Source organism: Drosophila sulfurigaster, chromosome 2R (genome assembly GCF_023558435.1).
Source record: "Drosophila sulfurigaster albostrigata strain 15112-1811.04 chromosome 2R, ASM2355843v2, whole genome shotgun sequence".
NCBI classification, from domain to species: Eukaryota; Metazoa; Arthropoda; class Insecta; order Diptera; family Drosophilidae; genus Drosophila; species Drosophila sulfurigaster.
Genome location: NC_084882.1, coordinates 5,606,021 through 5,621,106, shown reverse-complemented (window position 1 = coordinate 5,621,106; position 15,086 = coordinate 5,606,021). Strand labels below are relative to the sequence as shown.

Here is a 15,086-nt window from a genome sequence, read left to right as displayed (position 1 = left end):
GCTATACTTTTCGGTAGCACTTGTAATTAGTGCACAAAGATCAAGATTGTTTCAGATTTTTGCCAAGACCTCTTCCGCCCTCGCAAATCCAAAACATAGAGCAGCAACCGTAACTTTGAAGCTCGAGTCGCGATTTTTGGTACATACAAACATAACCTTATTTCTGAAAATGTTGTTGCAAACAGGTACAAATTGTATATGGTATTTAAGAAATAATTTTATATAGCAATCAACGGCTGCTACAGTCGGGTCTTAGTTGCTTTATAGTATATCGATATACCAAATAAGTTATAGCATTCAGAATATTAATTTGGTATATTTAAAAAATGATACCGCATTGTTTTGCTTATGTTGAAAGTGAGGGTAGAGGGTATCTCTTAGTCGAGAATACTCGACTATGGATTTATTCGAAAAATAACTTCTCGAGAAACTCACAATTTGACAATAGATTGAAAAAATTTGTTCAAACTCTAGATTTTGCATTATAATACTATATATTAGCAGCTAAGCATGCATATATTCGTCGTCCTTCAAGGATTTCGCAGAATTTAATTTCAATAAAAGCGTCAACTTATATGTAAGATAAACTACATGTAGCCAAAGTTGTTATTGCTTGTTGTATCGCATTGTTGGCAACGAATGAACAATAACCTCATAGGCATGATGTTTATTGTTATTTAATGGTGTTAGGGGGTGAGAATGGTATAACCTAAATTTTGTATCCAACTAAGTATAGGACAGAATTGCCACCTGCTCGGTCTCCTCTCATAAACCATGGCAAGAAGCAAAAATGGCGTGTGACGGCAGGAAAGTGGTTACAATAATCATACTCGAACGGTGATGAAAACTTGACGCGCATCAGGGCAGGGGAAAAGTCTAGGCCAATAACAAACACAAACAGTAGCTGCGGTACAGAAAAACAAGAACAAACGGCGGATTTAACAAAAATAATGTGAATGTAAAAGCGAATACACAAAAAAACATCCCATCAAACATTTTGCGTCAGTGACGTCATTTGTCTTTGGCCAACTGTCCGACTGTCAATGCCGACGATTAGCAACACCAAAATTAAGAGTGTCGTCGTCATATATACATATATGTACATACATATATATGAACGAAACGCGAGCGAGATGAAAATGCGAAAAATCATAGAAATGATACTTAATAAAAACTTTAAAGTCAGAAATATATATGGTTTCATGCCCGCTACTCATGTTGAACAAAAAAATCTAAAACATACTATGAATATACGGAAAATATACTAATATAAAGGATATTTCACACTGGGAAAGACAACGATATATTATATAATCGAATACATTTTAAAATATGCAAAGGAATAGTCAGCAATACTATCAATAGCAACATCAGTAAAAGAAAGCCAATAGTGTGCAAATTTCATCTAATTTAATTAAATGCCAGTCATGCTTGAAGCTAAAAGCTTAGCGAGCTTCACACCAACGTAATGTCTAGGGGTGAGAAGGGCTGTGCGAAGCATCAGAGGCACAGATGGACACAATGATGAACCGAACGGAACAAGGTGCAAAGTAAAAGCTTGTCAAACAAATCGATGGGATTTAACGACAACCAGCACACAGATATTCACACGTGCACAGCTGACGCAAAGCTTAGTCGTCGTAACAGGATGATTCATAAAATTACTTAAAAACCCCTTAAAGGATTTAAAAAAACAGTCGAGTATGCTCGCCTAAGAAATAGTCAAAACACATTTCTTCCAATAAGACTATTTCTTAAAATTTTGTCGATTCGCTTAAGAAATTTTTTTTGTATTTTATATCTCTCAAATATTATATTATATGAGCCAAAAATTAATTTATATAAAAATCCGATAAATCTATTTATTCGACATACTGGAATAAATGTTGTGTTCATATACACATACACTTCAAATAAGTTGACAATGATGACGGAAACTCACAACTAGAAGAATCCTTTGCAGCGAAAAGGCAAAAACAAAGGGCACTTCACTGCGACTTCCACTGTCCAGAAATAAGCTGTTTAATACTGACAGCTGACGAAGAAGGACGCATAAAGGCGATAACGAATAGTGTTGACAGTCTTATGTGCACCAAATGAGAAATATATTTAATATATGCATATGTAATATAAATAAAGTAATCGTAAGTATATATGATAGAGAAGAATATTACATCTAATCATGTTAGTATCTTAATCTCTTCTTATACTTTAGATTTAATTGTTTATTCCATTTAATTGATCTTAATATATTGCTCAAGTTACATTTTAACAATAAATATAAAACAGAAGTATTGGAAAGGCCGAAAGCTATATGTAAAGCGGATAGATCAATTTAGTTTTTGGAGGTTTCATGTAATAATTTTCGAACTAGAGGTCTGAACATAATATAATAACTTCTAATTTTCATCGGCGAAAATTAAACTTATTGGCTCCAAGGAAATTAAACAACGAAAAAGAGATCCCGTTTTTATACCCACTACCCATAGGGTCGAAGGGTATTATAACTTTGTGCCGACAGGAAATGTATGTAACAGGTAGAAGGAGGCATCTCCAACCCTATAAAGTATATATATTCTTGATCAGCGTCAACAGCCGAGACAATCTATCCATGTCTGTCTGTCCGTATGAACACATAGATTTCAGAGACTATAAGAGATAGAGCTATAATTTTTTTTTAGCATTTGTTATGTTTGCACGCAGATCAAGTTTGTTTTAAATTTTTGCCACTCCCACACCCGCCCCCGCAAATTAAAAAAATCGAATAACAAGCGTAATGTTAATGCTAGAGTCACGAATTTTGGGATATACAATAATAACTATAGTAGTTATGATATCTAAGTTATTAAAGAAATACTTTTGTATGGGCAAAAACGCCTACTTACTAGGGGTCGCAGTTGCTTTGGCACACAATCTGGTTTATTGTGCCGCCTATGGTATATTTTAAATGCGGTACTATATCGATATACCAAATATACCATTTTGTATTTGTAGTATTTTTGTAGTATTTTTGGTATATTTTGAGAATACAGCAAGTCGAACACACTCAACTGTAGCTTTCTTACTTGTTTATGTTAGCAATGGGATAACCGACAACAAGAATAATTAACAAAATATCTTCGCGTTTCGCTAAAGATAAATGTAACATAAATGCAATGCAAGTAGGCGCACAAAATTAACTTTATAGGGTCGGAGAAAAGCGGGTATAAAAATAAGGAAACCACACAAAAAAAATGCAAACAAACAGATAACTAAAGTAACATCAACCTAGAAATGTCAATAGGCACAATACAAGGTAAATAAACCAACAACTAGTTTACACCCACGCACACAAATGTCGGCCGCTAAAGGCCACATGAGGCACATACCAAAATAATATCAGTGCGTAACTTATTTAAGTGTATTCGGCTTTCCGCTTCCTTAGATGAGGCCTCGTGTTTTTTATATATTTGAAACCCATTTTACTCAACCCTCGTGCTGTCTCTGATGCTGCCAAGCAATCTTATGCAAAAGAGGAAAGTACAGAAAAATGCTAAACAGTGGCGAAAATAATCAAAGAAAATACTCAAGTTTAAATAGAAATACTGGTATCTAAAAATAGATACTTAAGAGAATTGAAAAAAAAAAATAAAAATTCAAAACAAAAATGCGCTCAATTGGTAATTTCAACTTTTGCTGTGTGAGCCAAATGATGATGAAAACAGCACAGCAGCAAAGAGAGAAAGAGAGCCACGGAGAGCATTAATTGGATTTTTACAAGGCATATACAAATATATAATATAAAAAAATTCAATACATACAGGTGGCATATGCCATTGAGGTAGCCTCAATTTTCATATAGTTTTTGTTTTTGCTATTATTTTTCGACACCGAATTTTTTACAAATGGTCAACACTGCATTTATAAATGTGCTGTTAATTTGTTTCCAATAGTAAGATCGAAGATTCAAATTGTTGCAGAGCTATTTGATATTCTAAATTTGTAGAATTATCCTGTAAATCAAAGTAGCTCAACATAATTTACAATAACATAGTTTGTTGGTCAAGTACAATGTGATAAGAAAATGATCCTGCTATAACACCAATAATTGAATTAGTATAATTTTTAAACTTTCCTGAATTCAAAAATCAATCTGCTAGGCACAAAGCAGAGTATGCATTCGTTAACGCACTTGAAATACGCTCTATCTTTTCTCAAATTATCTAATCGTCAAACATTTGGTTAATTTTTCTGCCTGATAATGGAAGTGTATGTACTCGACTCTCGAACCTACATTCTAATTAACGGCTTTCAACGCGGTCCCAAAGTTGTATGATAACAAGCATAACATGATTCTTCATTCTTTTGGTGTATACGTTTTTTTTCTATGGTGAAAAGAAGAGCACGAAACATTCTTAAAGATTCTTAAAGTTGTATGTAACAACAATTTTATAGGAGTGCAATGTAACGTTTTAATAATCTCCATTAATCTATTATTATATGTCATACAAATATTTAGCAAAAAGCGGTCGATAGATATGTAGGGTAAATAATTATAAAGCTACGCACAATTTTTCAAGAACAATAATGAGTTGCGAGAGTTTTGCATACCAGCGACAGAGATCGACAATCGCGTTAAACCAACGTTGCATAAATGAAAATTTGCTGCTGAAGAGTTAACAGTAGTCATAATACTCATACATAAACGACGCCATATGAAAGGGGAAAATTTATTCCGATTAGCACTCACCTCGTTTGCCGCTCTCGCCGCTGCATGTCGCCGATATTGTTGCTGTTGCTTCTGCTACTAGTTATAAACGGCAAGATTCCTTGAATTTAGTGTTGTAAAACGCAATCAGTTTGCACAAATTTTGAAAGATAATAAATGAAACTTATAGCAACGGCTATTGATTGTTGATAAGATTGATCCAAAACGTAGTTGAAATGCAAAATTGCTGTTCAGAGAGTTTGTTTAATCTGTTGAATGTGTGTTGACTTTATGTTATTTCCCTTCCTTGCTGCTGTTGTTGTGCGCATGTACACACACATACAGTGGCACACTGTCACACATACAAAGAAGCGCACACACACACTCACTTAACGTCAATGCATGTCGCGCAGGCGTCCAATGCATACGGAAAGCAGATCTCACTGTTGCGCTCCTTCTACACCTTCTCCGTAGCCTTATACTGCCTTGCTTGTTCTTTATTTCAGTTGTTTTTGTTAGCTTGCAGATTTCTTATGTCTTTTTGTTGATCTGTATGATGCGGTCTCGCTGCTGCTGTTGTTCTTGCTTGACATTTAATTTTTTAATTTGAGCATTTTAATTTTTTTTTTTACTATTTTTGTAATTGGAAACAATGGTTTTTGGGTGCAATGTTTGTCTATAGAGATGTGTGCTTTCCTTATTGTGTGGTGCGTGGAATTGTTATTCTTATTGTTGATGTTTTGTTTTAAGTTAGATAAAGAAAGGCATTTACGTTCTATGTAGTATTAGGTAAACAAATAATTTTGGCTAACAATTTAACAAACACACTTTTGCACATTTTCCCCACACAGTTGATAAAGTATCATTGACGTGTTTTGCAAATGTTGTTACGCCAATGACAACAAACAATAAAATTTAATTATTATTATTTAAGTTGTCAACACGAATCGTATTTGACGCGTGCACGTTAAAGTTTATCTAGTAATGATTTTCTCTTGAGTTGTAGATGCAGTATTGAAGATGATGTTGGTGTTTATTGCAGACCCTGCGTTATTTTCATCTTATTTCGGGCTGTAAATTAGGAAGAAAACAAATCAATTGTATTATTTAATAATTAATCTAAGTTATTACTATTTATAAAATAGTGGGCATAAATAGAAATGTAATTATGTCAATTCTATAGATTCAAATTGGTTTTTTTATTAAATACAAAGCATATTTCAACCAAATCGACGAAAGCTGTCTGCTGCACTTAATGAAACTATTGAAGTATTTTATGGTATGTTTGCTTAGTTTGTGAACGGTCACACTACACATGAGAGGGCCTGTCGCATACATTTGTCCATTGATTTTCATGAGCTTCATGCTTTGCGCATAATTGCAGTTATAACTAGTTTGACATTTATTTAAACAATTTTCAATGTTTCTTAGCATTCATTGGCACATTGCAAAGCAAACCACACAGCAACTCCACGTAAGCGCACAATGCTGAGGAAGTTAACCAAAATTAGGCCAATTAGTGCGCATACTTATATGCATCTATAGTATATATGTATATGTCTATAGTTTGATGAAAATAGCAAAATTCTGCACAAATTGGGTTTTAAAGACAGGAAGGTCACACATAATACAAACACACAAGTTCAAACACTGCACACCGAATTTGTACGTGGGTTTTTAATTCTTTTGCTTTTTCAATGCTTTCGGCACGCAAAAATCTTTTTATTGGCCGCACAAAAATACAGGGTGCTTTCCTGCCCAAATTTGTCCATATTTTTCAATGCCAACGCGTCAGAATTGTTTTGCAGGTCCTGGGTTCTTATAATTTACCAATTAAAATAAATCACATACATTTTTATATTTTTTTGTATCTTTCCTACAAATTTGCACACATATGTATATTCCTCACCTACGCCTCATTTTACATTGCTCACTTATACACGCGCGCCCGTACACGATTACACACACTAACCCACAAACTATTGCAAGACCGATTTCTGAAGTTGGAAAGTGTATGCATGCGATTATGCACAAGTTAATTTTTACGGTGCCTCTTTATTGTTTTTCCATTCGCGAAACTTAAGGCAGCACTTTTGTTTGGGCGATATGCTGCAAAGTTGTTTTTGCAATTAAAAGTACGCAGGAGAACACGAGAAAATTTGAGCGACTTTTTCCCCTGCCTTGCACACACACACACACACACACATTGAACATTCAATCTTAGTGTTACCGTATGAAGATAATTTATTAATACCAAAACAATGACAGCCAGTTAAATTTATACCAAATATACTATGCTTTATTAGAGATAATTAGCCGGCAAGACATGCAGAAATGCAGAAATTTTAGCAACAATAATATACTCTGAAATCGCAATGCGGCCATGCGTGGTTAGCCTTTATTATATTTTTTATTTAAATAAAATATCATGGACATACAGTACGTTTAATTCAAAAACGAAAAATGTCTACATAATATTTATGCACGGCTGCGTATTATTAAAAACTTTTTAATAAAAAGTAAGACAGATAAGCTTTTTAGGGAATGGTAATTTTAATAACTATCGATTACTTCTATTCGATTATTTCTCACAGATGTATAATGCATACGACCAAATGCTTAATGCAATCCTTATAGTTAAATGATATAAGCGCTGATAAATTTGTTTTATTTTTAATACGATAATACGCGTACACGCTCAAAGGCTGACCAATTTGTATATATATAACATTTTGAAAAGGACTAACTTATCGATTACTTTTACAAAAAAAAAGGGCCAATTTCTACCAAACTATTGAACTAGTATTTTAAAAAAAAGCAAACAGCACGTGGGTATGTTTGGTACCATTCAGTTACAAGTGTTAATATAACATTTTAAATGCATAAAGTTAAAACACTAAAACAAAAATCGGTAAGATCACCTGTTCCCTATTTAATATAAAAACCCTAAGAACCTTTTAAATAATACAGTTGTCGGTTAGCTTCCTGCAGTAAATAATAATTCTACGTACCTCTCAATAATGGATTCAAACAGCGAAGAATCCAGCGACATGGAAAATACAATTTCTGACGATATATTAAGCGATAATGGTTTCAAGGAGGAGCCTGACCACAGTGCAGGAAAGAAGCGAAAAGTACCTCAATCAAATAATGAGTCGAATACGAAAAAAGAAAAAGTCCAAACACAATGAAAGTGTGAAACCACCAACATTGGAGGAAATTAAGGAGCTGAGTGATACGCGCAATCTGTTTCATTCGAATTTGTTCAAGCTGCAGGTCAAAGAAATGCTTGATGAGATTCAAATTAAGCCCAAATACAACAGTTTCATTAGCATCTGGCTAGAATCGCTTGTGATTGCATTGGAAGAACTGGATGACGGATTATTGGACAAATGTCAGCTTGAGGTCCCTCTGCACCTCAACAAGAAATCTTTTAACTTCCAATTCATTGCGCCATCAGCGCCGCCAAAATTCATTGGTTCCGCAACGACTGAAACTCTTCTGGGTCCCAATATTGTTGTGGATGTTGCTCTTGAAATGCCCGCTGCTTGTTTCCAAAAAGATGATTATCTTAACTTGGTGTACGATCAAAAGCGCGCTCTTTATCTGGCATACGTGGCGAGCAAATTAAAGCAAAACACTGCATTTTCAGCGGATAAGTTTGCCTACAATTACCATGCGAATAATCCTCTAAAACCCGTGCTAGAGATGACGCCGGGCTCGAAGGTGGGCAGCCACGTGATGTTCCGCCTGTATATAACGGCGCCCGCAACTGTCTTTCAACTGAGTCGCTTTGTGCCCTGCAATAACAACGTTCGGCCTTCAGTCTTTGGTGATAAAAGCCCGAAGAACTCGAATGAAGCATTGCCAGCCACCCAGCATTACAACGCCAATGTTTTATTCGATCTTACACTGGTACAGAATCAAACTCTGCTCCTCAACGCATTCACGGGAAGACGTAACTTCCAAGAAGGCTTGTTGTTGCTTAAGGTTTGGTTGCGACAACGCCAGCTGGATGTAGGCTACAGTGGTTTTAGTGCTCACATCTTGGCTGCGTACATTGTGTATTTGTCGCAAAACCGTTTATTGCATCAATCGAGCAGCAGCTACCAGGTGGCCCGCACAGTTTGGAATCAGTTGGCCAACAGCAATTGGACTCAAGGCATAACGTTGGCGCCGCAACAGCCACAGCAATTGCAGTTAAGCACTGTAGCCAAATACTTTGATGTGTGCTTCATGGATGTAACGGGGTACTTCAATCTATGCGCTAACTTGCCACTTGCTGTGTATAAGGCGGTTTGTATGGAGGCCAAACTGGCAGTGGAATTGCTGAATGACATCAAAGTTAATAGTTTCTCGCACATATTCATGCAAAAGTCGCCGCTCTATTCGCGCATGGACAACTTTCTGAAGTGAGTAGAAGTATATCTTTTAAATATAAAATTCGTTGTCCTAACTGACTGACTGATCGGTGTGCATACATACTCTATACTTCTTGATTAATTTAAGACTTAAAAACCTATTGGCATTCATATTTTCTATATTTCCTTTTAGAATAACGAATGGAGCAAGTGTGGATCAGCTGCTCCAGCTACACGTGCCACCTCACGTTAAGTATGATTATGCAAACTGCGCTTATCCACAGCTGCTCAAGCTACTCACAGAGTAAGTAAACTTAATTCTTATTATTATTCTATTAGACATTGATTTACTTTTTGTTTGGTTTAGCTTACTGCAAAAGGGATTGGGTCAACGGGTTCACGCCATTTTGCCATTGGAGGTGCCATCTAGCCCATGGTCAGTAGACTCTAAAGCGCCAGTGATTGGTCGCAGCCTGCTCTTGGGTCTCATCTTGGATCCGGAACATGCATACGAAGTGCTTGATAAGGGACCTTCGACCAACCAGGACCCCGATGGTGCTGCCGAATTTCGCAAATTTTGGGGCGATAAATCGAATCTACGCCGCTTTCAAGATGGTAGCATAACGGAGGCCGTTGTGTGGGCAGCTGCGACAGATGCTCCAAGTCAAAAACGTTTGATTGTCAAGCAAATAGTGTTACATCTGCTGGAGCATCAACTGCAACTAGACCCCAACGATGTGCAATACGTGGCCGGCGAACTGGATGTCGTATATTCGTTGACACCTTCCTTCAAGGTGGCGAAATTGCAAACAAAACTGAAGATTCAGCAAGAAACGGATGCCGAGACTCTAACATCCCCTGTCATTCACTGTTATGATGCTTTAGCACGACAGCTACACAATCTAGGCGATTTGCCCCTAGAAATTGTATCGATTTCTGGTATTTCACCCGTCTTCCGTTACTGCGAGCCAGAGCCCACGTTGCCACAATCTCGTTTAATAGCGGAACGGATACATGCTTCGCAGGTGCTGGACGTCATTATCCAATTGGGTCCGAGTGGAAAGTGGCCCAATGAGTTGGCGGCATTACGTAACCTGAAGACTGCCTTTCTCATACAGATCGGACAGCAGCTTGAGACACAGTATAAACTACACTGGCTGCTCTGTGAAAAGGGTTTGATGGTGTTGAAACAAGGTTATTGTTTCCTCTTGCAGTTGGCTCATAGCAAGGAACTGGCGTTGCTCAAACAACAGCAAACAGAGCGTGGCGTCATCACCTATGTGGACAATCCAGCGAGTCGTGCTCTAGAACGTCAGCATTACATACTGCCTAAAGTAAACGGTGCTCTGCATGCTCTGCATCAATCCCATCGTGCATTTGGACCCACAGTGCTTATTGCAAAGCGATGGATAGCAGCCCAGCTGCTGGACGAGGGTTTGTGGCCAAGTATAGCAACGGAGTTGCTAGTCGCACATCTTTTCCAGCAACGGCAGTCGCCGCACTCAACTGTAGCGCCCCAGACGGGGTTTATTCGCTTCCTGCAGTTGATTGCCCACACCGACTGGAATGGCGAACTGTTTTTGCTTAATTTCAACAATAGCTGGGCAGGTAAGATCTTCAAAAGGTGCGAATACATTTCAAATGCAAAGGTTTACATAATTAACAGATCGCTAAAGCACGTAAAATAATTTCTTAAGTGAGTCAGGGTCCAAAAAGTGTTACTATTTTATTGCACTTCGTTTTTAAATGTTGCATATAACGAATATAAAATGTATTTTATTACTATTATTTTATTATTATCACCACTTACATTTTCAATTGTATTGCAGAGCAACAAGTAACCGATCTAGAGCACAGCTATCGCAGTGAAAGACAGAGCTATCCTCCACTATGCTTAGCCACCGCGTACGATCAGAAGCATGCGGGTCGACTGTGGACTAGTGATGAGTTGCCCAACAAGCCAGTTCTGGCTCGAGTAACGCTGCTAGCTCGTCATGCCCTGCAACTCATCGAGTCGAGCCTCTTGTCTGAGCGACTGGCATTTGTGCGGCCTGCACAGCTATTTGTACCGTCCAGCGAGGGATACGATCTAGTTATACAGCTCAAACCCGATCTGGTTGCCAATACTTTGTGCTTTGACTTTGGCTCACCATTTGAACCTTTAAGTCAGCGCAATTTCCGTTTGCCACTTGCGGGCAGTCAACAGTTAGCGCAGATAGTACAACAATTGAGGGTAAGCGAAATGCAAAATAATGCTCTAATTGTTATTGGTATTTACGCTTCCCATTTCTATAGGCGGCCTACTCGGAGCATGCGGCATTCTTTTTCAACCCGCACGGCGGTAAGGAGTTAGCTATTATATGGCGACCCGCCAATGAATTCGCACCAAAGCCTTTCAAAGTCAACGAGTTGCAAGCATGCACGCCCTGCTTTAGTGGAAAAGTTCAGGTCGACAGAGATACGCTGATTGAAGATTTTAAACTACTGCTGAAGGACTTTTATTTGCGAGTAACCACTCCAGAACAATTGAAGCGTGGACAACGAGAGCACAGCAAACCAAAACGTTACTTCAACGAGGTCAACAGGAAACCATCAAAAAAGAAGGAAAAGGTTCAAATACAACCTAAAAGTTCAAGGAAACGCTTGTTAAAAAGTAAATTGCTTAGTGCTTTATGTTAAGATATATTGCAATTAGGACATACGACTAAATACTTAACAAAACGCATTGAACTGTAAATACAATTATAGAATTTGTATTTTTATTTTATCGCTGATTCTAGTGTTCTTCATTTACCGCAAAATAGGGCGGTACCATGGACTTTTTTCGTTCATGATGTGGTTGACCCGACATTGAAAAATGCGATTCGCTTGGCGTTCTCATTAATGTGTCCTGTATAGTTTGGCAACTTGTTTCTGAGAAGCTTTCATTCCCGCGATTCCTTTTACATGTTTGATGATGATTCTTAACTGGTTCCGTATTGCAAGCCTTAGAACAAGTTTGCGGATTTGTCTGGCAACTGCTATAATGCTTTGCTATAGGATCAGTTCCTTTGCAATCGTATGCATTGGTTGATGTTGCAACGCTGTAGGTAAGGGGAAGCGTTGCAGAGGTTCCATTTGTTTTTGACCATCTCAGTTGGTTCGATACGTTGGCAATGAAATCCATAGGAACAGTGTTTTGGCTCTCAGTAGTCATGGTAGTGCTATTGTAGGCATTAGGCGGCTGCAGAGCCGGAATGGAGGTGAGCTGCTCGTTAGGAGTCCAACGTTTCCAGCACATGTATCTAGTATCCTCTACTCGTCGAACGTCCTGTTGAGTCAGCATAAACATTTCGTTGCCTACGATTATAGGAACTAAAAACGGTATTGGTCATTAGTATGAGCAGAAGTATAACTAATATAACTCACTGTTCACAGCAGGGGCAGCCTCCTCAAAGACTTGTATTACTCTGGTGTTATTTGCCATATTTAAACTAAGAAATTTTGCATTAAAAATAGAGACTGGCTTCAGAATCCCAACATACTAAAATCGTACAAATGGAGATGTTTGTGAGCTTGCAACTGTGAAAAAAAGACAAAATAGCAGAGCCTTCTGAGTGATTGTAAAACAATAAAATCTCTGATAACTAATCATTTATTATATGTATACTTTAATAAATATTTTGGATCGTGTCAACTGGACATCTGAGAGACTTTTTAAATTTAGCTGCGAATCGATTCGTCTTTTAAGTTGGTCGATAGTAAGCCAGGCGTTAACACATCTTTCTCCTTGTTTCCAAAATCAGGGTAAAGCTTAGCTGTCTGACCCAATGGTGTACAAAGACGCCCCGAAAAATCCAATCGCTTGCTAGATTGATTTCGTTCCGCATTGCTTATCATGTCCAGAAGTGAACTACAAGTAAATTTAAAAAAAATCATATTATACATAAATATGGTATGGCAATGGTAATTTAACTCTCGCACCGTTGTCCCGAGCTGGACATGCGTCGTTTGCTGGCCTTAAGAAGACTACTGGACGCGTTGCTGCTGCTTATGCTATTGGGCTCCAAGCGTTCGGGTGAAAGTGGTGACTCAGTGTACGAACGCAAGTGGGCGACGCCCGCTTCAGATTTATTAGTCACATCGCCATAAGATGCACGCAGACTTTGCAGACTCTCCAGCAAGTTCTTGTGGTGAGTCGTCTGAGCATTCAGCTGAATTAATTGTTCCAGCTCTCTGTAGAAAAGTCGATACTGATCCTTGCTTTTGCTTGCCTTCGGCCTGCGACAAGAAAAGCTAGAGTTAATAAAGATTGACGCTGAAGATTTAAATACAGAACGCACCGTATGTTGTTTGTGTTACCAAAGGGCAGCATTTCACCACGTGATGCACTTTTGTACAACTCATGGATGTGCTGCTGGCAGCGCACCTCCTCCTGCTTGTCCATGTCCTCCTTGACCAGCAGATGTAGGAAGTGCGGCAGCCACGCCAATTGCCGCTGCAAGTTGAAAAGAATCGTAACGTTGGTAGTTCTCGGAAAGTATCGAGGCATGCGTCGCCATAAATGCTCGCCAGGGGAGATTCTGCTTTTGGGCTTGGCCTTCAGCGGCACCATACGTGACATCTTGAGTAACTGGCCCATTTCAGCAATGCGATAATCTGCAACACGTCCACCAGGTCCATCGCCAATTGAAGGTGCTTCATCCATCGCTGAACGTGCTATTGAAAGGGAGTGCACAAATATTTCACCCCCACGAGCGGACAACATATGGCTGGTGGTTTTTGTGCCCGTTTTTCGTGGCACCTCCAACAACACCGAGCGACCGTTTAGCAGAAAGTTAATTAGGCATGAGCTTGGACGCGAAGTAACATCCACGGGGGTCACATTGAATTGACCGACGCAGGGCTGCAGATCTGCAGAGCCACATCCACGAGGTGTGCACCATTTTAGCGTGACCGTTTCGTAGGATGTGCCCACCTTTATGCTTGTTGGCAGAGTGAAATCCGGTCCACACACTTTTGTGTGCGCGGCACGCTCATGCAATATTTCCACGTCGTAATTGGCGCTCGAATTGGCGTTCTGTTCCTCCTTCATTGGTATATTGGTCACTGTGGTGCTGGCCAGATCATAATGTCCCATTATCAGGTGTAACAGCTTATCGGATATATCGGGGGCGTTAACCGTGTGTATCTCCACATCCAATAGTGGAGAAATTTCCAACAACTGACGATTAGTGACTAATGATTCGATGCCCAAAGGTACAATATTGAGTATCACCAAGTGGCAATGATCTATTAGCAGACCTTTCTTTCCGGGAGGTGAGGCCAACGCATTTTGCTGCAGCAGCACTGTATTGAAAATGTCTTCCAAACCTAGCAATAACCAAGAAAATCATAAATACCATATTCCCAAATCAAGACTTCACTTACTCTTCATACTGGTATTATCCCTAGCCGAGGTAATACAGATGACGCGTCCTTTATTTGATATCTTAGTGCAACCAGATTGAGCAGCTTGGACTTGATCGTCTGTGGGCTCTGCCAAAGCCTCGATTGCAGCCCGTAGTCCATGTATGACAGAATAGTCGGAGGATTGTGGTATGCTTCGAGATGGCACACTGACCATCATCATGGCATTCGACACATGCGACATATTCTGGGTGCTTGGACTCCAGGTGTTCACAATGTGCGCCGCTGTGTCAGAAACAATGAAACGCACTTGCTTTCTGCCCGGAAAAAGATCCCAAACAATGCGGCAATACTCAATGGACGATTCCACAGCACATGTCCACAAGCTCTTACTCAACTGCGTCTGGGCAACTGGTGTTGTGGCACTTGGAGCCGAAGTCTCGGGCAATGGTTTGCCCTTTAAGTAATCCATCGATATGTACTGCTCACTAGATATACTGAAATATCGCGTATGATCTAACACGAATATAGTTTTTTGATTGCGCTCAAACATTTTTTAGAGTAGATTTAAAAAAGCGGCAACAGTTGAAAAATACCACACAGAAATTGGTTTGTTTACATCAGCTGGTAGCAGCTTGCACTAGTGATGG

At 38.9% G+C, this 15,086-nt stretch overlaps 3 protein-coding genes across 5 annotated transcripts; 1 reads left to right on the top strand and 2 right to left on the bottom strand.

Annotated features, from left to right (window-relative positions):
- Positions 1-7,371: 7,371 nt before the first annotated feature.
- LOC133839174 (nucleolar protein 6) lies at positions 7,372-11,822 on the top strand. Of its 3 annotated transcripts, none has more exons than XM_062270534.1 (6): positions 7,372-7,598; positions 7,679-9,099; positions 9,242-9,352; positions 9,416-10,656; positions 10,878-11,281; positions 11,344-11,822. In XM_062270534.1, exons 2-6 carry the CDS (start codon positions 7,775-7,777, stop codon positions 11,725-11,727), a joined length of 3,465 nt encoding a protein of 1,154 aa, XP_062126518.1. In that variant the 5' UTR covers positions 7,372-7,598; positions 7,679-7,774; the 3' UTR covers positions 11,728-11,822. The 3 variants fall into 3 exon arrangements, with proteins under 3 accessions (XP_062126518.1, XP_062126517.1, XP_062126516.1); XM_062270533.1 differs by having other exon boundaries at positions 7,669-9,099; XM_062270532.1 differs by having other exon boundaries at positions 7,658-9,099.
- On the bottom strand, positions 11,780-12,598 carry LOC133839190 (uncharacterized). Its single transcript, XM_062270582.1, has 2 exons — positions 12,457-12,598; positions 11,780-12,402 (listed from the first exon to the last, which is right to left on the bottom strand). Exons 1-2 carry the CDS (start codon positions 12,512-12,514, stop codon positions 11,825-11,827), a joined length of 636 nt encoding a protein of 211 aa, XP_062126566.1. The 5' UTR covers positions 12,515-12,598; the 3' UTR covers positions 11,780-11,824.
- A 152-nt stretch (positions 12,599-12,750) lies between these two features.
- Positions 12,751-15,085, bottom strand: LOC133839177 (protein asunder). The gene is made up of 4 exons (XM_062270542.1): positions 14,458-15,085; positions 13,371-14,400; positions 13,012-13,308; positions 12,751-12,940 (listed from the first exon to the last, which is right to left on the bottom strand). The coding sequence occupies exons 1-4, from the start codon at positions 14,987-14,989 to the stop codon at positions 12,751-12,753; spliced, it is 2,049 nt and encodes a 682-aa protein (XP_062126526.1). The 5' UTR covers positions 14,990-15,085.
- Position 15,086: the final 1 nt, after the last annotated feature.

Bases quoted from the DNA above. Each gene is read 5' to 3' on its own strand.
- LOC133839174 (XM_062270534.1), top strand. From the start codon at position 7,775: ATGGTTTCAAGGAGGAGCCTGACCACAGTGCAGGAAAGAAGCGAAAAG. The intron at 9,353-9,415 runs GTAAGTAAACTT...TGTTTGGTTTAG, and splicing joins CTGCTCAAGCTACTCACAGA to CTTACTGCAAAAGGGATTGG. The intron at 10,657-10,877 runs GTAAGATCTTCA...ATTGTATTGCAG, and splicing joins TTTCAACAATAGCTGGGCAG to AGCAACAAGTAACCGATCTA.
- LOC133839190 (XM_062270582.1), bottom strand. From the start codon at position 12,514: ATGGCAAATAACACCAGAGTAATACAAGTCTTTGAGGAGGCTGCCCCT. The intron at 12,403-12,456 runs GTGAGTTATATT...TACCGTTTTTAG, and splicing joins GGCTGCCCCTGCTGTGAACA to TTCCTATAATCGTAGGCAAC.
- LOC133839177 (XM_062270542.1), bottom strand. From the start codon at position 14,989: ATGTTTGAGCGCAATCAAAAAACTATATTCGTGTTAGATCATACGCGA. The intron at 13,309-13,370 runs GTGCGTTCTGTA...TTCTTGTCGCAG, and splicing joins GGTAACACAAACAACATACG to GCCGAAGGCAAGCAAAAGCA. The intron at 12,941-13,011 runs GTGCGAGAGTTA...ATTTACTTGTAG, and splicing joins ATGTCCAGCTCGGGACAACG to TTCACTTCTGGACATGATAA.